This window comes from Peromyscus eremicus, chromosome 18 (genome assembly GCF_949786415.1).
Source record: "Peromyscus eremicus chromosome 18, PerEre_H2_v1, whole genome shotgun sequence".
Lineage (NCBI taxonomy): Eukaryota > Metazoa > Chordata > Mammalia > Rodentia > Cricetidae > Peromyscus > Peromyscus eremicus.
The window spans coordinates 44,785,901-44,809,926 of NC_081434.1; the positions used below are offsets into that span (position 1 = coordinate 44,785,901).

The following is a 24,026-nucleotide window of genomic DNA, read 5'->3' on the forward strand; positions in this document are numbered from 1 at the left end:
CTCACACAAATGTGTTTGTCAAAAAATTCAAAATACAGTAATAACAATCACTAATGTCTACAATGTGTCATATATATATATGTATGTATATACACACACATATATGTGTCTACTATATATAATGAGAATAACAAAGTTATTTGGGGCAGGTAACTTAACGTTTCTCTTAACTGGGATTCTGTGAGCATTCCCCAATAGCAAACATCACAAAAGCTTGTCTGTAAAAGTCACTCATCTGTAAAAGCTACCATCTAGCAGAAGAGCCATCAGGCCACCCAGACCCACGGGGTCCTGATTGCTAAGTCCTTCAATGTAACAGTCAGAGCAAAGAATCAGTCTCCGCCCACCTGAGAGCTATTAGTCTCTCATCCAAGTCCCAACAAAGATTAGTAAATGGAGGAGTCAACATAAAATTTCTTGATCCACAAATTTAGCCCAAGAAAATTGCTACAGTCTCAGAGAGTTTCAAAAGAAAATTATAGACATGTATGAAAATAACATGATGAAATTCATTATTTCATACAATTAGTACATGCTAAGAACTTAGATTTTAAGAAACTGGTTGGCTGGTGTCATGCATGCCCATAATATCCAAACCCAGAAAGCTGTGGTGGGAGGATTAACCGTTCATAGTCAGTGGCAGGAGATGGTCATAAGGTCAGGGTGACCTGAGTCACCCTGGAACTCCATGACAGAAGCAGAGAACAGGCTCCCGGAAGTTGTTCTCTGACCTCCATATGTACTCTGCAGCATGCCCGCAACACAAATAAATGTAAAAGAGAGAGAGAGAGAGAGAGTGTGTGTGTGTGTGTGTAAATGGCTAGTTTGGTACATAGTGGGATGCTGCCTCTATGCAAGGCCCTGGGTTTCATTCTCAGCATCTCAAGCAAAAGGAAAAGAAAAAAAGATGAAAGAGAGGAAGAAACCATACCGACCAAACCTACAAATGTACTGAACAAAATCTGGCACAGAACACTGAAGTGGAAAGGAACTATTCCCTGTGAAAATAGCTTAAATAAACAAAAATGAGGACGGTCTAAGATGCTGATGGCCAACAAGGGTATCTGACCTTTGACATTGTGACACACGCTGTCATCTACAAGGTCTGCGCTCAAGAACTGTGCAATCAAGATGCGCCGCCACCCCCCAATCTCATAATGCTTTGCATAAGTTTATGCTTTTGCGCCAGGCCAATCCATAATTATCCTTGGCTGCATGGATCCTGAAGGCCACAGGTTGGGATACACCTGACCAACTCTTTCCTAAAATCTTAAAATTGTTTCAGTAAAGTTGAGTCCAGAAAATATTTTCTCCAAGAAAGCAGATTGGTATCAGTATAATTCTGATTAAAATATGGAGTTGAGAAAAATGTTTTTCTACAATGAAATGGAATCTGTGAGAGACTCTCTGGACAGTAAAGGAATGGGAAGAGACAGCAAACCTGTGACTGGGCAGAGTGGTAGGCTGAGGACAAGGTCAATGTTGCGGGTACAGAGCAGGGAGTGATGTGGGCTTCTGAATTCCATACTGTACCTCTCATTAATGGGCCCCAAAATGGCTGCCTCTCTGTTTTGAAAGCCACCCTACCTCAGCTAATACAACCCGTATCCATTGGGTGTTGTCTCCCAAACCACAGTATTAATATAAACACTAAGAGTTCTCAGGCACAAAGATGCCAGAATCCTCAACAGGCTCAACACCGTTCAGTTCCCTGTCACCCCGAGCCCCTTCTGAATGGTTCTTGTTCCTGCAAGCCTAACCTGGGCACCGTCGGCTGCTTGAAGCCTCCCCCGAGTCTGGTTCTGTTCTGCCATACTCATCCTCCAGCTGAAGCGTCCAGCCCACACCCATCGTCTCTCCTTGAGGACCAGCTCACTGAGAAGGCAGGTGAGGACCTATCACCTTGTGTCACCTCCTGCCAGGGCCTCAGGACTAAACACTTTCAACTCTGCTACCTACGGTTGTTTAAACCACAACATAAAAGGTGGTTGAGGCTGTCATAAGAATGCAAACAGGGGGCTGGAGAGATGGCTCACTGGTTAAGAATATTGACTGCTCTTCTAGAGGACCTGGGTTCAATTCCCAGCACCCACATAGCAGCTCGCACCTGTCTGTAACTCCAGTTCCAGAGGACTCAACACTCATGGCAAAATTCCAATGCACATAAAATAAAAATAAATAAATCTCTTGTGTGTGTGTGTGTGTGTGTTTTATAAAAGGATGCAATCAACAAATATGTAAAGTAATACTCAACTTCTTGGATTCAGAGAGGAAGTCAAATTATAAACTGATAATTCCCAGTGCTGGTGTGTACAAAGTAAAACTGACAAAATGGGGTCAGTGTATCTTGCAGAGAACCTGAGCTTGGTCCCCAGCACTCAGACAGTGACTCACAACTCTCTAACTCCAGGTTCAGGGCATCTGACACTAGAGCCACTAGCCATACACACGGTGCACAGACATATGTGCAAGCAGACATTCGTACATATAAAACAAAAATAAATACTTAAAAAACTAGATACCTTTTTAAAAGAATACCCAAATAATACTAACACTCTTTGAAAGGCGTTGGTGCTAGCCACCATGTAGCACTTCCTACAGGCTGGGTCGCTGGAGTCCTCTGAGAGGAAGTTGTATATAGTTATAAACTAAGAAAGAACATTGTGTGGAGACTAGACGACTCCCATGGTCCAAACGGTTGGTGAATGTGGCTGACACTTGGTGCCTCGTCCTGGGGTGGCACTGGTGATATTTAGGCAAGAACTGTTCCACCCAAAGCCATCAAAGTATGGGCCTTTGATCTCATCACCAAGCAGGTGCCTCTGCCTCCAGGCTGCTCCTGCCCTTTGGGCCATTTGTGCCCCTGCGCCCAGCTCTGAATGCCTGGGCTCCTTCTCTCAAAGGGTGGCACTCCCAGGCCTTACCCATAGATGGTGACTACCAATCCTAATTCTCCTGAAGGACTGGTTACTTCCTAACTCGCCAAGTATTTATTGAATGTCTACTACATCTTAGCTCTGTGCCAGGGGTAAAGGCTGAGAAAAAGCAGACACAGCCTCTGTTCCCCTGAGCTCAAATTATCTGCTAAAAAGGGAAAACATCAGTTTTCTTCAACAGAGTCTCATTGGGTAGACAAGCCACACTTAAGGCCAGGCCCCAGGCCCAGCAGTAGATGGCCAACACAAAATGAACTCAGTGGTATTTCTGGAGATTTTTGTTTTGGTTTGGTTTTACCTTACATATCTTTTGCTTATATATTATGGTTTCCCATTTTGTTTTTATGTGTTTTATTTGTATGCAGATATGTGTGTCTCTGTCTATATTTGTGTTTTTATGCTTTTTCTTTGGGTCTTTTTTTTCTTTTTGTTCATTTTGTCCTATCCTGGTTTGTTTCTATTTTATCTTCTTCTTATTTTTAGATGCCTGTTTGTATTCTAATGAGAGAGAGAAAGAGAGAGTGTAGATTTTGGTGGGTGGGGAAGTGGGGAGGATCTGGGAAGAGTTGGGGGAGGGGAAATCATAATCAGAATATACTGTATAAAAAATCTATTTTCAATTTTAAAAAAATCAGCTAAAAAAGTTCAAGTTCTGGGCAGGCACTGTGGATGTTGGGTCCAGGATGCTATGGTAACAAAGAAGGTGGGATGTGAGCCTGGCTTGGGATCTGAAGGAGCCGTCAGCCCAAAGCAGGCAGGAAAGCTGTTTAAGGAGATGGAATAGCCCTGGGTGATGGAGACTCTAGGAACTGGCGGAGCGCCTCTGCAGACTTTAGGAACTGGTGCTGCCCAGCGCCTCTGCAGACTTTAGGACCTGGTGCTGCCCAGGTCTCTGCAGTCTGTAGGAACTGGTGCTGCCCAGCGCCTCTGCAGACTTTAGGACCTGGTGCTGCCCAGCGCCTCTGCAGACTTTAGGAACTGGTGCTGCCCAGGTCTCTGCAGTCTGTAGGAACTGGTGCCGCCCAGGTCTCTGCAGACTGTAGGAACTGGTGCCGCCCAGGTCTCTGCAGACTTTGGGAACTGGTGCTGCCCAGCGTCTCTGCAGTTGACTAGGCTGAAGGGCCTCAGGTCAAGTAAGAGCCATATGCAAGGTGCAATGTCAGGCCAGTGGGATTCCTGGCGCCTTTACTCTCCAGTGCCCACCAGCCTAAGCCAGGGCAGCAGTCTGCTCCGGAGAACCCCTAGAAAAACACAGTTATGGTCCCAAACACAGCACAGGCCCCTCTGCCCCTCTTCCTTTACTTTCCTCTACCTCTAGGCTCAGAACCTGGCTCCACAAGGTGCTGGTCATGTGACCCAAAGAAGCCTTTCAGTCTCTCACTTCCTCATCTGTAAAGAAGAGACCAGAGAGCACCAAGCACATCTGACCTCTCCCTGCTCAGTGTACTTGCAATCTCAGTGCTCCCTGAGCCTCTAAAAACTGCAGTTCCTCCAAGGCGGCCACCACCCAGGTCACAGCCCTGCAGAGGGACAGGGTATTGCATTGACTCAGTGGCCCCATAGCCCCTCGTCCTCTCCCTAGCACAGCCCTCATCTCTGGGTAAAATTACTACTCCACGACTGTCTTAGCCTGTTCTGGCTTCTGTAACAAAATGCCACAGACTAGATGGCTTATAAACAACACAATGTCCTTTTGCACACTCCTGGACATCGAGAAGTCCAAGATGACCAAGGTACAGACAGATTCCACACCTGGTGGGGGATCTCTTCCTGGTTCACAGGAGCTGTTTAGCGTGTACCTTACTCTTTCTTGTGGCCGAATGGGTGAGAAGCTCTCTGCGGCCTCTTTTATAATGGCGCTCATTCCGTTCTCGAGGACCCCCACCCTCATGTCCTAACCAGCCCCCCAGACCTTCACCTCTAAATATCATCACTGTGGTCATGAAGCATCAGCATTCAAATTCTGGGATGACACAAGCCTTCAGCTGACAGCTGCCCTGCTGGGCTACACATCCAGGAAGGGGCAGACCTGGCACCACACCAGCACACAGCAGGGCCTCAGAAGTGTTTGTGGGATGAAGCAATGGTTTGAAACATACAAAACTAAAGGCTGAGCCCTTTCCTCTGGCTTCAGAAAGCATACCTAGTAAAAACAGCACATGAAGGGCATACATGGAAGACTCGTAAGGGGCAAAGAGTATGCTAAGCTCTCAGAGAAGAAAGCTCTCACAGCTGCCCCACAGAGTGGACGAGTTCACACACACATAACACCAAATGCGGCATCTATGGTGATTAGTGTTTATCAACACCAGAGAAAGTTATTAGCATTTTCTCCTCTTACAAAGGAGGAAAGGGAGGCCCAGAGAAGTATAGCGATTTGTCTAAGGTCACGTGACTATTGGTGGAGTAAAGACAAGGATCACACCTCACTCTTGAAAAAGCCTTCCAGACTCAACCACGTAGAGCCCGGCTTTCTTTTTGGCCTGCAGTGACGGCCTGAAGGTTTAAAGGACACAGTTCTTACCTGCTGTTTCTCCCTAGAGGCGCTGCCCCTGTGCTGATTCAATTTGCCATAGCCAGGTACCTGCTCTAGAATATTTCCTGCCTTGAGGCTGATTCGCAAAGTTTAACATGGTGGGAGAAAGTCTCTAAATTAATTAATTACCTCTTCAGCTCAAAAGAGGGACAGTTCAAGTTCATGTGAGTCTTGAGTTTCACTTCCAATTCTAATTCTATTTCCTTTCATTGTGTTGGCCTGCCCACACCTGGCCAGGCCTCACCGTTGGGGACGGGCAGTTGGCAAATGTTTCATTTCCCCTAACTCACCTCCTCCTCCAGCTTCCTAACAGCCTTGGCTGATGAGCTGGGTGTGAGGCACCCCGGCTCTTGGTGGTGACTCCAGCCCTTGGCAACAAATCCTTCTCCCTGTGGGAACAGGGCTGAGTCCCAGACAAAACAGTCACGTTGGCAGCATCCCTCTGAGGAGCGACCTACCTGTCTCCTCTCCTTCCTCTGGGTGAATTCCTCCAGAGCCTCTGTCTAGGGAGGGGCCCACCTAACTCAGATGTGAACCCTGAAAGCTGTACAAGAAAAAATGATACATTTTCACTACAAAAAAACCTCAAAATTTTCTATGTGAGGGAATAGAAAATGTGCCATAATTTTCAAAGATAATGGCTCACTTGGAAAACCTGTAATCATGATGCACATAGGGTGCTCATCTGCCTACCACAGAAGCAAGCTCCCCAAAACCAGGAGGAGAAAGACCCGGAGCCCAGAAGAAAAATGGGCAAAGCATGTACTGTTGGCGAGAGCAGGAAATGAGTCATTATGGCCCACTTTCAGTGTGAGGCAGGCTTAAAGCACATCCGTGAACAACAGACAAGCGGGAGGCACCAGACCCCTGTCTTCCCCAGCCAGAAGCTGGCACCTGCTCACCTGGGCACTTTTTACCTTCTCTAAGGGCTGAAAAGCTACAGACTATTTGTTAAATGACAAAGCCCCCAATTCAGAAAGGGGGAAGAGATCTGGAGGCCCAGGAGAACAGGGAATTTGGGGTGAGGACTATCCTAGAAAGTTTCACCTCCCTGAAGACCTCAGCCAATGTAACCCAAGGAGCAGGAAATGCACTTAGGACTATAAACCCACCATTTTGTGCCAAATTGGCACACCAGCCGTGTTTTGCCTTTTCTGAGGGCTGATGCCCTTTGCAAAGCCGTGAAATAAATGGCTTCACTTTCAACACTCAGGTCTCCAGTACTCTTATTATGAAGTGGGGACCGCTGTTTCTCACGTGGGGAGATACAAAAGCTCCTAAAGCTGAGCAAATGGTCTGTCTTCATCAGTGGAAAGAGAACTCTAAGATTGTGAGAGGCAGTGGTCAGATGGGTAGAAATCCACATGAAAACCCAGAACTCTGCCGTGAGGCAGAAACCAAACAAATGGAAGGATGAGGATGCCCTCTGTCTTTTCTTATTTCCCTCCCTCCCTCCCTCTCTCTTTTTCCTTTCTTTCCTTTCTCTCCTCTCTCTCTCTCTCTCTCTCTCTCTCTCTCTCTCTCTCTCTCTCTCTCTCTTTCTCTCTCTTCCCCACTTTTGTGACAGGATTCATGTAGTCCGAGGCTAGCCTCAAACTCATTATATAGCCAAGGATGGCCTTGAACACCTGATCCTCTTGTATCTACCTCCCAAGCAGTGGCATTATAGGTGAGCACCACTGGGCCTGGTGACCTCTCTCTTACCCACACAGAGCACTAGGCTGATCCAGAAATGAGCATATCAAGTCACAGCCCAGCATGTGTGCACAGAAAGGGCTGTTATCTGTGTGAAAGAAAAGGCAGTGATAGAGAACATATGTTCACATTTCTTATTTGCATGAAGAAATTCTGGGGAAACGTATTTTTCAAATGAAAAATGTGGAGATGGTAAGATGGGTCAGTAGATAAAGACACTTGCAGCCAAGCCTGAGGGTACGAGTTCAAGACCCAAGACCCACATGATGAAAACAGAGAACTGACCTCTGCAAGTTGTCCTCTGATCTCCACTAACTAACTAACTAACTAACTAAATAACTAAATAAATAAATAAATAAATAAATACATAAATAAATAATAAAATGTAATTTAAAGAACAAAAAAGAATGGATAAAAGTGGCCACTACTGAGGAGCTAAAGTAGGAGGGACCTACAACATGACCATGAGGAGGGGTCATCTAAAGGAAGAGTCTCCTCCAACAGCTAAGTGCTTCCGGGATCTCTGACCTAAGACCTGGCCCAGCGCTCCAGGCTCTTTGCCTCCCTCTTTCCCTGGGCTCCACAAGGTCTTCTTTCACCTTCCGGCCCAGGCTCTGTGCTCCCGGCTCCTCTTGATGAAGCCTGGCCATGGGTAACTGAGGGAGGATTAGAGGGCTCAGACAGGGGATCAGAGCACAGAGGAGCGGACACCTTCCTTCCCACCAACTGAGGTAGGGATAGTGGGCTGGAGAGGGCAGACAGACAGAAGGAACCCTGAGGTCAATCTGGGAAACCCTTGATGTAGGAACAGAACTGAGGCCCAGGAAGGAAGGAATGTGTGGGCATCTTAAGTCAATCTATACACTGATGTCTCATCGGTCAACTGGCAGCCTTGCATTCCTGCACTATGCTGGCACCCCAGGAAGGCAATTCCAGTCTTTAAAAGCAGCCAGAGGCTGGGGGTGTGGCCTGACAGTAGAACACTTGCCTTGCATGCATGGCCCTGGGTTCTATCCCCACCACCACAAACAATGATAATGATCATGATCATGATGGTGCTGGTGGTGGTACTGGTGCTGCTGGTGGTGGTGGTGATGGTGGTGGTGATGATTATAAAAAGCAGCTTACGGAGATTTCCCTGTAGGAGACATCCCTTGTTTCTGACTTTAAGGCATTCTCCAGCCTGGCAACTATCTGTGCTCCCTCTGCCACTGTCAGGAGCTTTCGCCCACAGCTTGATGGATTTACGAAGCAGGTCTGGGAGACAAACCTACCTCCCCATCCCATCTTCTCCCCAGTGGATGAAGCTCAGTAGTCTTCTTATCTTTTTTTTTTTTTTTCTGTTAGGAATTTCAAATGAGATTTAACAACATTTCCTATTCTCCGGAATCCCTTTTATGAAGTTACAAGACCCCAAATTGGATAATAAACTGAGGCGCACGGAGTGAGCTGAGTGGAGAGAGAGAGAGAGGAGGTTTTCGGTTACATAATCTTGAACCAGGGAGCTATTTTAACAGAACAGCAGTGAGTCATCACCTTGTGACCCTCCCTGACCCGGGCTTCCATGCTGTCACACTGCTGAGCTCAAGCCTTTGCCTGGTTTGTGCTGTGAATATTCCTGTATCACCTCCAGCCATAGTGAGTCAGGAGGGTTGGGAGGTAAAGGAAGAAGCCAGCCTTCGGGGCAGGTGAGATGGGATAAGAGAGCCACCATCAGGAACTGGGAGAGCGGAGGGAGCAGGGCCCAGTGTGGACCATTCGAGTAGAAGGGCTCCTTCCCCACGGGCACAGGGAACATGGCGTCTGCAGCGGTCCGAGTGTATGAGAGCTGGAAGGGATGGCTGTGGCTCCAAGCGAGGCAGGCTGGAGGCGAGAGTCCTTTTGTTGGGGAATATTATTCGAAGGCGTGTTACTTTTGTTTATGTTGTATTTGTTTAACTCTGTGAGGCTGTGTTACTGTGCCTGTCTAAAACACCTGATGGTCTAATAAAGAACTGAATGGTCAATAGCGAGGCAGGAGAAAGGACAGGCGGGGCTGGCAGGCAGAGAGGATATACAGGAGGAGAAATCTGGGAGGAGAGTAAAGAAGTAACCAGAGAAGGAGGAGGAGTCCAGCGGCCAGCCACCCAGCTCCACAGCAAGCCACAGAGTAAGAGTAAGATTTATAGAAGTAAGAGAATGGGAAAAGCCCACAGGCAAAAGGTAGACGGGATAAGTTAAGATAAAGAAAGCTGGCAAGAAACAAGTCAAGCTAAGGCCGGGCATTCATAATTAAGAATAGGCCTCCGTGTGTGACTTATTTGGGAGCTGGGTGGCGGGTCTCCCGAAAGAGAAAAAATGAACAACAACATCCTTTGATGTTTAAGTATGAGGGAAATGGCAGTCTGGGTTAGAGGACTCGGGCACATCTGTGTTGGACCGCACATGTTGCTCTAGTTCCCAGAGACTGAGGAAAGAGTTTGGAAGAATCCCGTTGATCTCCACGTCAGCCTGAAGCCACCATCCTGACGGCCTTGCCTGAAGCCAGTGCTCCAGCAGCACCTTGGCCACTGGATCTGCAGTTCCTTCATGAAAATCCCAGTCACCCCGTGACAGGGCAGTCCTGGTTACGGTCACTGTTACTATCGCTGTGATGAAACACATGACCAAAAGCAAGTTGGGGAGGACAGGATTTATTTTGTTTATGTTTCCACATCAATGTTCATCTCAAATGAAGTCAGGGCAGGAACTCAAGCAGGACAGGAACCTAGAGGCAAGAGCTGATGCAGAGGCCATGGAGGGGTGCTGCTTACTGGCTTGCTCCTTGTGGCTTACTCAGGCTGCTTTCTCATAGAACCCAGGACCACCAGCCTAGGGGTGTCCCCACCCACAGTGGGTTGGGCCCTTCCCCATCAATCACTAATTAAGAAAATGCTGGTGGCGCACGCCTTTAATCCCAATACTTGGGAGGCAGAGGCAGGTGGATCTATGTGAGTTCGAGGGCAGCCTGGTCTACAGAGTAAGTTCCAGAACAGGCAGGACTATACAGAAAAACAGTCCAAAAAAAAAAAGGAAGGAAGAAAAAGGAAAGGAAAGAAAGAAAGGAAGAAAGAAAGAAAGAGAAAGAAAGAAAGAAAGAAAGAAAGAAAGAAAGAAAGAAAGAAAGAAAGAAAGACAGAAAGTGCTCCATAGACTTGCCTTCTTGCAGCCCGATCTTCTGGAGATATTTTCTTGTTGAGGTTCGCTCCTCTCAGATCACTATAGTTTGTGTCGGGGTGACATAGAACTAGCTAACACAAGCCTGAAGCTCACGTTTCCTGGCCTGTTTCCCACCTTTCTTTACCCTCTCTGCTTAGAGGAAAATAACTCACAACCCCGCTCATGGCTTTCTGCCTCCTACTCCTTTACCATCTCTGCAGCAGACTAGACATGTTGGTCTCAGTCTGTGGGGAAGGCTTTGCCCTGGAGGAGATTGGAATGGGGGGTGGGCTGGGGGGAAGGTGAGGGGGGCGGGAGGGGGGAGAACAAGGGAATCTGTGGCTGATATGTAGAACTGAATTGTATTGCAAAATAAAAATTTAAAAAAAAAATGGCAGTTGAGGGCCTGGGGATATCGCTCAGGGTTAAAATGCTTGCAAGCACAAGGATCTGAGTTCAATCCTCAGAGCCCGTGTTTATAAAATGGCCAGCATGGTGACTGCAAAGTGACAGGCAGGAAATTTCTGGAAGAGAGAGGGACTAACCAGAGCCGTGCTGTTGGAAGCTCTAGTTAAAGCTCCCAGAGGCCCGGATTAGGGAGGAAGGAGCAGAAGGCGGAAAATAGATCTGAAAGACAAGGACTAAGAAGTCTGCAACTCTGATGGCAGCCTATAGCTCTGAGAAACACTGCTCCACACAAAGAAGAAATATAGTCAAGTCCTATGTGTGGGCACCATCACTATGCCACTGAATACAGAAGGCCAGGAAGCGAAATTTAACAGTAGCAAGAAAACAGCACACTGCATTCAAAGAAATGACGATTATTCTGTAGACTTGCTCTCAAAAGACTTTCTGTGTGTTTAGAAGATAACTGAGATGTCAACTTTAATGTGTTGACAAAGAGAATCAAAAGTCCAAATCCCTCACCAACCTAGAATTTTATATCCAGTAAAAATGGCCTTCAGAAATACAGGCCAATAAAGACACCTGACATGGCAGGTACCACACTGCACCGAACTGCTCAAGTCAGGAGAACGATCTCGTCATGCAAATGTGAAAAACAGTCCCAAGTACTGACAGGAATAAAGAACTCTGGGAGGGTAGATATGCAAACCAACAAAAATAAATGTTAACCGCTTAAAACAATAATCAGGCATCTTGGGGGTGTCGGACATATTTAGACCAAACATACTCAAGTGAGCTTGAGGGGTCAGAATAAGGTCACGGGACTAAACTCACAGTGCTCTTGTGCTGAGTGTGAAGAGGAAAGGAGCAATTCAAGGCAGACATAATAAGAGAATTGAAGAATTTCCACTGTAGGGTGTGTGTGTGTGTGTGTGTGTGTGTGTGTGTGTGTGTGTGTGTGTGTATGTTTATGTGGTTGTGTGCACATGTGTGTAGTGGCCTAGGTTGACATTGGGTGTCTTCCTCAACCACTCTCTACATATTTTCTGAGACAGGGTATCTTACCCATTTGGCTGGCTGCCCAGGAAGCCCTGGGGCACTCTGGTCTCTGCACACAACACAGGGGTTATGGACACCTATGGCCACACCACTCTTGACATGGGTACTGAGGTCAAACTCAGATCCTTAGGCTTGTACAGCCAAGCATTTTAACCACTGAGCCGTCTCTCCAGGATTTCCTCTAAAAGAATGTGTGTTTTGAAAATGAGCAGAGGAAAACATCCATTTAAACAGGTACTCCCCCACCACACACACAAAAAAAGTAAAAAGAAAGAATAAAGGAATAAAGACACATGGTTCAAATGTAAAAGAAAGAAAGAAAAGGCGACAGTATTTGATAATACCACCAACAAAACTAAGAGCAAATCTTCAATAAAGGTGAAGATTATCAAACGACATTTTTTAAAGTAGGGGAAAAATTAAAAAAAAAACAACACAGCTTTGGGGCAGCTTGGTGGCAGAGAGCTTGGCCGGCACCCACAAGGCTCTCAGGCTGACTCCCAGCAGCACACAGAGCGAGACAACCTTGGGGCTAGAGCTGGGGCTCATTAGCAGACCACGTGCCCAGCGCATGTGCCCAGCATGTGTGCAACACTGGGTTCCATATCAGCACCAAATAAATGATACCAAAATACTTAATACTGAATTCAGCAAAATCAGAAAAAAAAAAAAGATGAAAAATATACCATAACAACCCAGAAAGAAGCTGGTGTAGCTGTGGCAAAACTTCAAGACAAAATACATTAGTGGTGAAAGGGCAGAAATGTTTCATGATCGTGATGATGATGATGATGATAACGGCCATTGATAAGAGGAGATAGCAATCTAGAAAACTAGAAACAATGGTAATCAGTTGGAGATTTAAACATACTTGTCTCAAAACCAAGAGAATAGCCAAAGACAGCAGTACAAACAAGGATGTAGCGTGTTTGAACATGGTTATCCAGCCCACCTGACTGACAGCCAAAGCATCCTCCATCCGTGTGGCATTTGCCGAAAGAAAGCCTGTGCTGGGGCAGAAGAGAAGTGAGTGAACAGTTTCAAATCCTGACTTTATACAGATGTTCTGGGATACAGTGGAGCTAGGGTGGAATCGAGAGAAGGGCAGCTAAGCAATGGCCTAACGCTCAGAAAGCAAGCCTCGGGACTGTGAACAAGCCCCGGGTAAGAGAGAAAGTCATGACAGAAAACTGAAAACAGGCCGGGTGGTGGTGGTGCACACCTTTAGTCCCCGCACTCAGGAGGCAGAGGCAGGAGGATCTCTGTGAGTTCAAGGCCAGCCTGGTCTACAGAGTGAGGTCCAGGACAGCCAGGGCAGTTACACAGAGAAAGTCTGTCTTGAAAAATCAAAAACAAGCCGGGCGGTGGTGGCGCACGCCTTTAATCCCAGCACTCGGGAGGCAGAGCCAGGCAGATCTCTGTGAGTTCGAGGCCAGCCTGGGCTACCAAGTGAGTTCCAGGAGAGGCGCAAAGCTACACAGAGAAACCCTGTCTCGAAAAACCAAAAAAAAAAAAAAAAAAAAAAAATCAAAAACAAACAAAAAAGAAGAAGAAAAGAAAAGAAAAACAGATCACCTGGGGAGAATGAAGGAGCGACATAAGATCCAAACAGGACTGAGAATGCAGCTCAGTGGTGGGCGTCAGCCTAGCGTGCAGGAAGCCCAGGCTCCACTCTCGAAAGAAAGAAAAGGAAAGAAGGAAGGAAAAAAGGAGGAAAAGGAAAACTGGCATACAGCTAAACTACGCTTAGAGAAAAATTTTGAACTTCAAATGTATATCTTGGAAAAGGCTGAAAATCAATTATCTACCCCCAAACTAGAGAAAGTCAACAAATTAAATTCAAAAGAGGAAGAGAATAAACATGGGAGTAGAAATAAATGCAACAGAGAGGGATAAACTGAGAGAGGTCATAAAGATATGACCAAAAAAAAGGGGGAGGTCGCGGGGCGCGGGGGGGGGGGGGGGGGGGGGGGGGGGGGGAGGTTGGATACATACTGCCTTCCTCAGATTCCTGTTGCTGAGATAAATACCATGACCAAAGGCACCTTGGGGGAGGAAAGGGTTTCTTTCACCTTACAGCTTATGTGGCCATTACTGAGGGAAGCCGGGGCAAGACTCTGAACTGGAGGTAGAAAGAAGCCTTGGAGGAATGCTGCATATTGGCTTGCTCTTTGTGGCGTGCTCAGCCTACTTCCTGATACACCCAGAGCCAGGGGTGGACTCAACCACAATGGCTGGTCCCTCCCACACCATCCCTAATTAAGAAAATGTCCTACAGGCTTGCCTGCAGGCCAATTTTATGGAGGCATTTTTTCAACCATGGTTCTCTCTTCTTAAATAACTCTAGCTTGTGTCAAGTTGACATAAAAAAAGCCAGGACACATAAATGTTAAGATATAAACAATATACATTCCTTAAAAAAGCAATTTGTTAGTGCTGGAGGGACGACTCAGCAGTTAAGAGCACTGACTGCTCTTCCAGAGGACCCGGGTTCAATTCCTAGTACCCACATGGCAGCTCACAACTGTCTGTAACTCCAATATTCAACACCAACAACACTGACATGCAGACATACAGGCAAAACACCAATAAAATAAAAATAAATGAATTTTAAAAAATTGATAAAAGTAGTAAGAAAGATATGAATAATTTTATACCCACTAAAAATATTTAATCTGAGGTTTGAACACCCTCCTTCAAAGGAAAACCCAGAAGACTTCGTCCATGTTGAATTCTCCCAAATAGTTAAGAAGGAAGCCAATCTCTTACTAGCTTTCCAAAACGAATGGAAAAATAGAAGTTTCACACATTGTTATAAGACTTCCACAAGTTTCACACAGAAACCTGATAAGGACATTCCAAGTACTAAAAATCACAGACCAATAAATGTCACCAACGTAGAGGCCACATCCCTCACAGAATAGTAATTGGTGTAACCCAGAAATGTGTCCTCCGAAAGTTGAAACTTCTGGCCAAGTATGGTTTATTCAAGGAATACAAAAATCAACGATCAATATAATCCACAATGCTAACAGGAAAAAGGAGAGAAACGTGATATAGAGACTCACTGATAACTCCCAAGTATTAGGCTAGGGGCAGGACAAAGAATATCTTCGTTCACCTCTTCAGCACAGCATCCCTGAAGGGTCCCAGCGAGTGCACCAAGGCACAGGAAAGAAAGAAAACCATGGAGACTGGGCTGCTGAGAGGACTCAGCAGGCCAGGGCACTTGCTTCCAACCTGGCAATCTAAGTTCAGTCCTCAGGACTCACATGGTGGAAAGAGCGAGCCAACTCCAAAAAGTTGTCCTCTGACCACCACATGCCCACTGTGGAACACTCCAGAACACACTAAATAATTAACAAATGTAATAAAATAAAATGACCTTTTCTAACATAGAGACAATAAAGACAAAGAAACACTATCGTTGTCCTTGGGTGACATGATTACGAGCATACGACACTCAGGCAATGCTGTGGGGCATAGAGGGGTATCCATGTGACCCAGGACGAAGGAAGAGGGGCAAGAGGATGGCAAGTTTCAGGTCATCCTGAGTGTCCCACATCCTCAAGGGCTCAGCAGTAGAGTGCTGGCCTAGCATGTGTGTGACCCTGAGTTTGACCTTGAGCAACCCCCAAAAGCAAATTTATAAGTCAATTATTTGTTCCCGACAAAGCAATGACACTCTGGTGTGCTAGTGAACAGTAATTAGAAGATGTAATAGTGCTTACAGTAACACTAAAAACCACCAGGTGCCTAGGAATAATCTAAAGCAAGGTGTGTAAAGCCGCCCCACTGAAGCGCATAGACCACTTCCAGGAAAAACTAAAGATGATCTAAGTATAGAGACCAGATATGGCACATACTTAAAAATTCTTAAATCTTAAAAATTCAAGATTGCTAAGAGGTTGGTTCTTCCTTTTTTTTTTTTTTTTTTTCTGTTGGTTTGTTTTTTGAGGCAGGGTTTTTCTGTGTAGCCCTAGCTGGCCTTGTACTAAGATCTGCCTGCCTCCGCCTCCCGAGTGCTCAGATTAAAGGCGTGCATCACCATGTCTGGCTGGTTTTCCCAAACTTTTAACAAACATATTTATCTTTATTTCGTGTGTATCTGTGTATGCCTACATGTATGTCTATGCACCACGTGTGTGCTGGTGCGGTGAGGAGGCCAGAAGAGGCACCAGATTCCTGTAGCTGGAGTTACAGACAGTTCTTGTGAGCAGTCCATCATCTGGAATGATGATCTTAACTGCTGAGCCATCTCTTGAATGCCCTGCCTCCCCACCTTTTTAATAGATTTAATAAAATTCTATTTTTTAATCTTAGTAGGTTCCCCCCCCCCAGACGTAAAAAATCACCAGCTGATTCTAAAGTCTATATGGATTTGGAAGAATGTAGATTATCCAGCCAGGGGGCAGTGGTGCACGCCTTTAATCCCAGCACTTGGGAGGCAGAGCCAGGCAGATCTCTGTGAGTTCAAGGCCAGTCTAATCTACAGAGTGAGTTTCAGGACAGGCTCCAAAGCTACACAGAGAAACCCTGTCTTGAAAAACAAAACAAAACAAAAAAACAAACAAAAGAATGTAGATTATCCAAAATAATAGTAAAGAAGAAAAAAGTGAGGCCTGGTGAGGCCTGTGGTAACCTTTATACTGGGACAGGTGCAAGAGACTGCAAGTCTGAGACCAGCCTGGGCTACACTCTGAGTTCCAGACACGCCTTACTTGAGCAGGGAGACCCTGTCCCCAGAGAAACAAAAACCAAAGGAGAATATCATGAGGTCTTTGTTAGCATTCACCATGACTTATAAAGGTGCAGTAACAAAGACAGTGTGACACTCAAGACAGACAGACAGAACAATAGTGCAGAATGTAACTGCAGACCCGGATCCCTGCCATATGACCTTCAGTTCCTGACAAAGGAACCCTATCAGTGGGCAAAGGACAGTCTTCTCCAGAAACGGACCTCTGTCTGTTGAAAGTTACTGATAGAAAAAGAACTCTGACATCTCCTTCACACGTACATGCAAAAATTCCAGATGGGTGGTTGATGTAAAGGGAAAAATAAAATTCTATATAACAACAAATCTTCATGACCTTGGGATAAGCAAATTCTCTCAACTCAGAAAGCATTAACCGTAAGAGAAAACCATCGGTAGATTGTTTATTACTTCTGGAAGCTGTGGAGATGGCTCAGTGGGCCAAGGCACTTGTTCCATCCCTGGGATCCACATGGAGAAAGTTAACTCTGCAAATCCGTTCTCAAGCTTCCAGCTGTGTGCCACAGCAGGCATCACCTACCTACCCCCAACTACTTACACACAAAATAAATGAATGCTAAAGAAAAGCCAATAATTAAGAAGTTCAAGTCGTCCAAAGTTAACATTAGGAGAATGAAAGGGGGTGTGGAGAAGACTCAGCCAATCAAGTGCTTGTCTGAGTCCCAGAACCCAGGAGAAAAGCCAGGCGTGGGGAGGGCACTTGTAATCCCAGTGCAGGCGAGGTAGAGAGAGGAGGCTCTCTGGGGCCTACTCAGGCAAGTTCTAGGCCAATGAGAGACCCTGTCTCAAAAACCAGGGTGGGAAGCTCCTTCAAATCACCAGAGGTTGACTTCTGGCCTCCATGCATATACATGTGTACCCACAAACATATGTATACCTACATGCACAGACATGTGCATGCATGTATACACACACAGAGTGAAAAGGCAAGCCACAAATGGAGAAAAGGTATTTACACTACTTTTACCTGGCAAATCCCCCTAGATAGAGTGTAGGAAGACAACATGATTTTAAAAACACTCAGGCAGAAGACATGAGCAGGCTGTGGAATAGTAAGCATATGGTAAGATACTCTCTAGGTATCCAAGAATTGCACATTAAAACCACAGTAATAACATGCACTCATGTGAACAGCTAGGATGGAAATGCATGGGTACAACAAAAGCTGGCAGGGAAGCCACCAGAAGCCTCTGCTACATCTGGGAGTCTGCATCGGCTCAGCTACCTTAGAAAGCTGCACATAACCATCTACTAAGGCTAAATATACATTTGTCCTGTGACAAATGCAGCAGAAATGAGTGTCTGGGTCCACCAAAGACACAGAAATGTTCAGAGCACCAATCTTCCTAAATCCCATAAAAAATGAAAGAGGCAGGCACATTTCCAAGCTCAAAATCACCACACAAGGGCACCAAAGCCAGACTGAGACACTGTAAGAAAAAGAAAACTACAGACCAGCATCTCTAGTGAGTACCGATGCAAACACACCCAATGAAACACTGATAACTAGGATGGAGAACATGTAAAAATTGCAGAATCAGAGCACTCTGCAATGGCCAAGCTGGATCAAATGTTTGAGCACAAAGACGGTCAACATATAAAGATGAATGTAATTAATATACCACATTAACATAAGAAAGAGAAAAGAAGCGTATGATCATATTAATTGACACAGAAGAAAACATCTGATGAAATTAAATACTTTATGATAAAAAATAATCACTCGGAGGATTGGGAATAGGAGGGAACTCCCTCGACATGATAAACAGCACCAATTTAAGGAGTTTCCTGGGAGCTGGTGGCAGGGTGGTCCCAGTTTAGGCTTCGAGAAAACTGACCTCAGACAGCATCGAACCCAAAGGAGAAGCTACTTGTGATCAGCAGGTGTGATAGAGTGGGCTGCACCCCCTTTTAGTGCTGATGGTGATCATACAGGTCCTTAACTCTAAGGCACTCAGGAGGCCTGTCACAGCTTGAGGAGAGGTGTAAATGTGGGAATTTACATCCTGCAACTAACCCAGATGACATTTGGACTTTCCAATAGCAAGGGCATTTGTCGTTCTAAAGCCATAACCTATAACCCAGCTACATTAACATTGGATACAGAGAGTGTTCTCCCCTTCAGGGTCTGCATTTGCACAATCATGGCATCACTCTGGTGGGATCTGTGGTGACCCAGCCTAGAAGATCCACTAGGTGTGTAAACTGCAAACAGGGGTTTCTCTGAACCAGATTTCAATGCACACATGACTGGATTCCACTCTCTCTACAGAACATTCCTGGTTGGAGTCTGTCTTGTTCCAGGTGGTTTGCCCTAGACTAGTAAACCAGAAGTGCCCCCAATCCCATCAGGACCCTGGCCTCATCTGGGCTGTCATAAAGGAATGAGATTCAAGACTTACTTTCATCATTAGACACATTCCCCAGAGATGTGTGGCTGGGATAGCGTTTGTTCTCGCTCTCATTGAGACATCTTTCAATCCAGCTCTCTACAGAAGAAAAAAATAAATAAAAAGTCAATCACAGAGCTGCTGTTCGTAGTAGACAGGAGCATAACAAATCCGTTAGAGAACACGACCATGAACTTTCCTACAGGTCAGCCTGGACCAGAAATGGACTGTCCATGGAGCGCCGTGTACACCATGGCTGCTAAGTCACTGAGTAGCTTGGAGGGAACATGGCCATTTGAAGACCCACTTGAAGTTTTCTAGAATTGATAGAGTTTGATCAAGAAATCTATCAATTCTAGAACACTTGAAGCCTAGTACTACCAACTAAGGATCATCTTTCTTTATAATGACATACATTCCTGAGACGTGGCTTGTAAACCATAGTTTGATCAACTGGTCATGCTTTGCAAACTTATCTGTCAGTCAGAGACTCTTTTCTTCAAGAGTGAGAGGGGAAATCTAAGATACCAGAGTGTCTATGAAACACTTTGAAAATCTAAAGGACTATGGTTTTCTATCCAATTCCAAAAGTTAATCAGGAGTCTACTTTTCATAATATAGCATAATGCTTATTCCATTTTTCTAGAACACCCCCATTCATCCAATCATTCAACATCAGCTACATAAAATCATTTGCCCCCTTTGATCACAATATAGTCCCGTGCAAATGACCTCAGAGGGAAGAGTTGGAACATGGTGCTGAGTCTGTGTTTCCTTGGGCTCCATTTCTTCTGCAACACTTAGATGAAGGAAGAAAACAGCTGAGCAGAGTCCAGAGGAATATGCAAAAGCTCTCGCCTCAAACATCACCAGCTACTTAGAGATGCTCAAAGCATGTCACCTCTGCCTAGAGGACTCACTTTCTAGTACTTCACGACAAACCACAGTAAGTCCGCTTTCCGACACCTGCTTGCAAAGGCAATCCCCAGGCCTCTGCACTGGTACAGTCTGAATGATCAAGCCTGTGCCAAGCTGTGCTACCATTTGTGATTATAATTCTATGTGTCGGTGACTGTTTCTGAGCCTTGTCTTCCTAAATGTAATTTCTCCACGGAATTCGGAATTCTTCACAGTGTGGTTTCACACACATATGTGGCCCTCGGCCAGGGCTGGCCAGTGGTTAAATACTCTTATTTCTTTCTCCACCTTCTTTTCCTTTCTATTGAGATGGTCTCAAAATGCAGCCCATTTTGTCCTTGGAGTCACTATGTAACTCCTACTAGGGATGCCCCTGCCTCGGCACCTCATGTCAGGATTGCAGGTGTGCACCACCACCACCCCTGGACTTCATTGCCTTCATAATGTGGAGGCTGGCATGTCCTATCTTACCAAGCCAAGTCCCTTCTCTTTGAGAACCTAATCCAGTTCTCAAAATCACTCTCAGATGCAAGGATTTTAGTCTCTGTTTTTCCTAGAAAGCATTTGGGACTTAGAGGGAGGCTCAGTCACGTTAATCCTTGTACTTCCAAAAGCTGAGGAAGAAATCTTTAGTGAGTGCCTTAGGTGACAAGCTGTCTAAGGAAGCCGGGCAGGTGAGCATGCTTCACAAAGTGAGAACGGAGCGAGAGCAAGCAGCAGGGGGAAAAGATGGATTTTGTTCTGTGGTGATGACCCAACCAACTGTTCTTTTAAAAGCTGTTTCCAAAATTACACACAAGTAGGGGGAAGACATCCAAGGAGAGGAACAAAGGCCAGCTTGTTGAGAGGATATGGAGATCTGGTGTTTCCGAGCAATCCCGAGGAGCGCAGAGGCTGGAATCACGGGACACAAAGCTCAAACGCATGGCAGGGATGCCAGAGGCTTGTAACGCTTCAAAGCTGGGGTGTGCAAGGTGGGTGTTTGCTAAACACTATATCCCAAAGCAAACGGGTCTCTCGGACCCTTTCCAGCCTTTCCCAGCACGCTGCCACTGTGATTTCCTCACTTCTTCTAGCCCTGACACAGTTCCCTGGCAGCGCCCATGGCTGACCATGACGGCATCCTTCTCCATCAAACGGCACCACCGCAGACGGTATCTGGAGCTGGGAAAATGGCTCAGTACGGCAAACACTAGGGCCTGAGCTCAGTGAGGTGGCACATGCTTATAATCCTGGCTCTGGTGAGGCAGAGGCAGCAGATCTCTGGGCTTGCTGACAGGCTAGCCTCATTTACTATATGACCTTCAAGACAGTGGCACCCTGCCTCAGAAACTGAGGGGTGGCACTTGAAGATGCTCTCTGCTCTCTGTAGGAATGTACACACACGCATATGCACATGAATATTCACACACACACACACACACACACACACACACACACACACACAGGGGGGGGGAGAGGGAGAGAGAGACAGAGAGCAGTGCTGGGCTTATCCCTGATCCTCAGGTAAGGACACACACCCAGCTACTCTCATGAGCGTGGAGGCACACACACACACACACACACACACACACACACACACACACACATGCATACCCTTCCTTCTCCCTTTCATGAGACTAGGAACCAAGGGAGCGTCTTGCTGTCACTTACTGGATTATACCCGTCAGTCCTGTTAACCTTGGGAGGGCCTGGTCCAGCCATGAGAAACCCCTGCAATAAGAGAGGTGTTCTGAAAAACTTGGCAACACTAGAGAGGAGCTTGTTCTCCATACCAGGTGGGCCAGAATGGCCCAGCCCCTGGCCACCATGTCACAAGTCAGGCAAGAATTTTCCTCTGCTGTTCTCCTGCTATGGCTCAGTCCCAGCACCAGAGATGGATGAAAGCCCAGCTCAAGGACAGGGACAGTCAAAAGGGCCATGACAAGAAGAGACTCGAGATGTCATGGCGTTTCCTGCCTACTGTTGCACACCACGGCTCCCTCTGACCCCAAGCAGAGTGTGTCTGTAGCCAGGCTGTTCTCCACTCTCTTCCAGGGAACACTCAAAATAAACCAGTTTCTCTGACTCTGGGCAGAGATGGGAATGCAATCGTCACCTCTCTATGTTCTGGTCCAAGGTCACTTGTTTCAGTTATTTCTTGGAAGAAATTTCTCCTGCTTTGTCGCTATCCAGGTTCTAAACATCTTCTAGTCAATCAATGTCCTTGTGAACACCTGGCAAACAGAGTCAGCTCGATGGCTCCAGACTGGGGGGTGAACACTTGGAGAGCCCATGCTTCCAAGAGTCTTGCAGTCCAGACTGGGTGGTTGGGACAGCTTGAAGTTTGCCATTCTCAACCAGAACAGCATACATATTGAATTTCAATGAGGCCCTTTGCTTATCTACCTCTGTAGTATAGGATTCAGTAACAAAGGCAGCCTGTATTGAATGCCTGTGATGTGTTCCACACTGTCAAATCGGGCTATGGATCATCATGACAACTGATGAACTAGGAGCTGTTAGGGGCACATTTTAGGGCTGGGGAGCCAGTTCAGTGGGTGAAGTGAGAAAGCGTGAGACCCTGCGTTCAGATTCCTCACACCCACGTAAGAAGCTGGGCGTGAGAGCATGCCTGTCAGCCCAGTGCTGGGGAGCCAGACAAAGGACGCACCCTGGGGCCAAATCAGTGAGCTCCAGGGTTAATGAGAGATGCTATCTCAAAAATGAAGGTGGGGAACCTCTGGCACCCACATCCATACTCTACCAACAGAGAGGAAGGGGGGGCAAGGAGAGAGAGAAGCACGTTTTTGAGGTAAGAAAGCTAAAACTTAGAGAGAGGTTAGATGATTTGTCACAGTCACCCAGCTGGCAGAGGTCAGGACCACCACCCAAAGGTCATAGCCTCAGCCTCCTTCTCCTGCATCCCACACGGCACCCAGACAGCACCAGGGCTGCAGCCTCAAGCACAACCTGACTTGTGTCAGAACTTCTGCTAACACTACCTACACATGACAACTTTTTGCTAAACCCGCTTGCCTATTTCCCTGTCAGCCTTTGTCAGGTGTGGCAGGCTCCTCAGCTCAGAGCTCCCACAACGCAGGAGCGGAGTGCGTTTGCTTCTTTCTTCCGACTCCCCGCTAGAATCAAGCATACAGTGCCCAGCCTTGCCCCAGTACGTGCTGCATTCCTGCCATGTCAGAGAATGTGTGGCTTATAAGTAGATCTGTCCACACAGCTGCAAGACTCCCTAATCTTCTTCATCGTGGAGGCCATGAAAAGCACAGCACATCAAAGGCCACCTCCCAACTTAGAAAAAGCAAAACTCAACAAGCGTCCCTTTTTGATGTAAGAAGCTGTACTAGAGAAAAGCTGTGTGTAAAAAACTGGAGTAAGACTGGCTCAGAGCAAAGCAGACGTTATCTCCTGAACCCCTGAGGGGAGGACCCTTGAAGTTCTAGTCTCCATCTTCAAAAGAACCTTTAGATTTGTTTGATGTCTCCGAATGTTTTCCCTGCCCATAAGTATATATATCACATGTGGGCCCGGTGCCCTCAGAGGTCACATCCAGTGGGACTAAGTTACTGATGGCTGTGAACCACCATAAGGGTGCTGGGAACCAAACCCAGGTCCTCTGAAAGAGCAAGAAGTGCTTTTAACTGTTGGTCCACCTCTCTAGCCTCCTCCCTTTTTTCGGACAAGGTCTCATGATGTAGCCCAGGCTGGCTTCTAATTTTCAATCCTCTCACCTCCCGTATGCGGGATTCCAGGCATGTACCCCAGCTTCTGTTTATCATTTGGAACCCAGCTGCATGCTATGCCTGGCCCCAGAAATGTTGTGCACACTAAACAAACACTGTTGGGTACATTCCTTCCCACCTACCATGGGCCAAGTGTCACTCAAGAAGGCATTGTCATATATTGGTCTAAGTTAAACCTCCGAACAGTGTTCCCACCATGTTTTGGTGTTTCTATTTATAGATATGGAAACTATAAAGCAAGGCCAGCTGTGAACAGCGCTGCCACCCCGGCACTATGTTCCAGCGTGGAGGAAGGAGCTCTTCGCTCACACTCGATGACTTCCTGTAGTGAAAACCAAGCTGTGGCAAGTGTTGCCAAGGATTTGAGGATGGCTGTGAGTTCAGGCTACCGGG

The 24,026-nt window shown here is 46.4% G+C and overlaps 1 protein-coding gene across 3 annotated transcripts in view; it reads right to left on the reverse strand.

The window, feature by feature from the left end:
- The window catches only part of Rfx4 (regulatory factor X4), a 154,723-nt gene that overhangs the window by 113,128 nt on the left and 17,569 nt on the right, over positions 1–24,026 (reverse strand). For all 3 annotated transcript variants that reach the window (XM_059245594.1, XM_059245592.1, XM_059245593.1), the window contains exon 2: positions 18,988–19,074. In XM_059245594.1, coding sequence (XP_059101577.1) covers positions 18,988–19,074 — 87 coding nt within the window. The remainder of the gene's footprint in view (positions 1–18,987; positions 19,075–24,026) is intronic.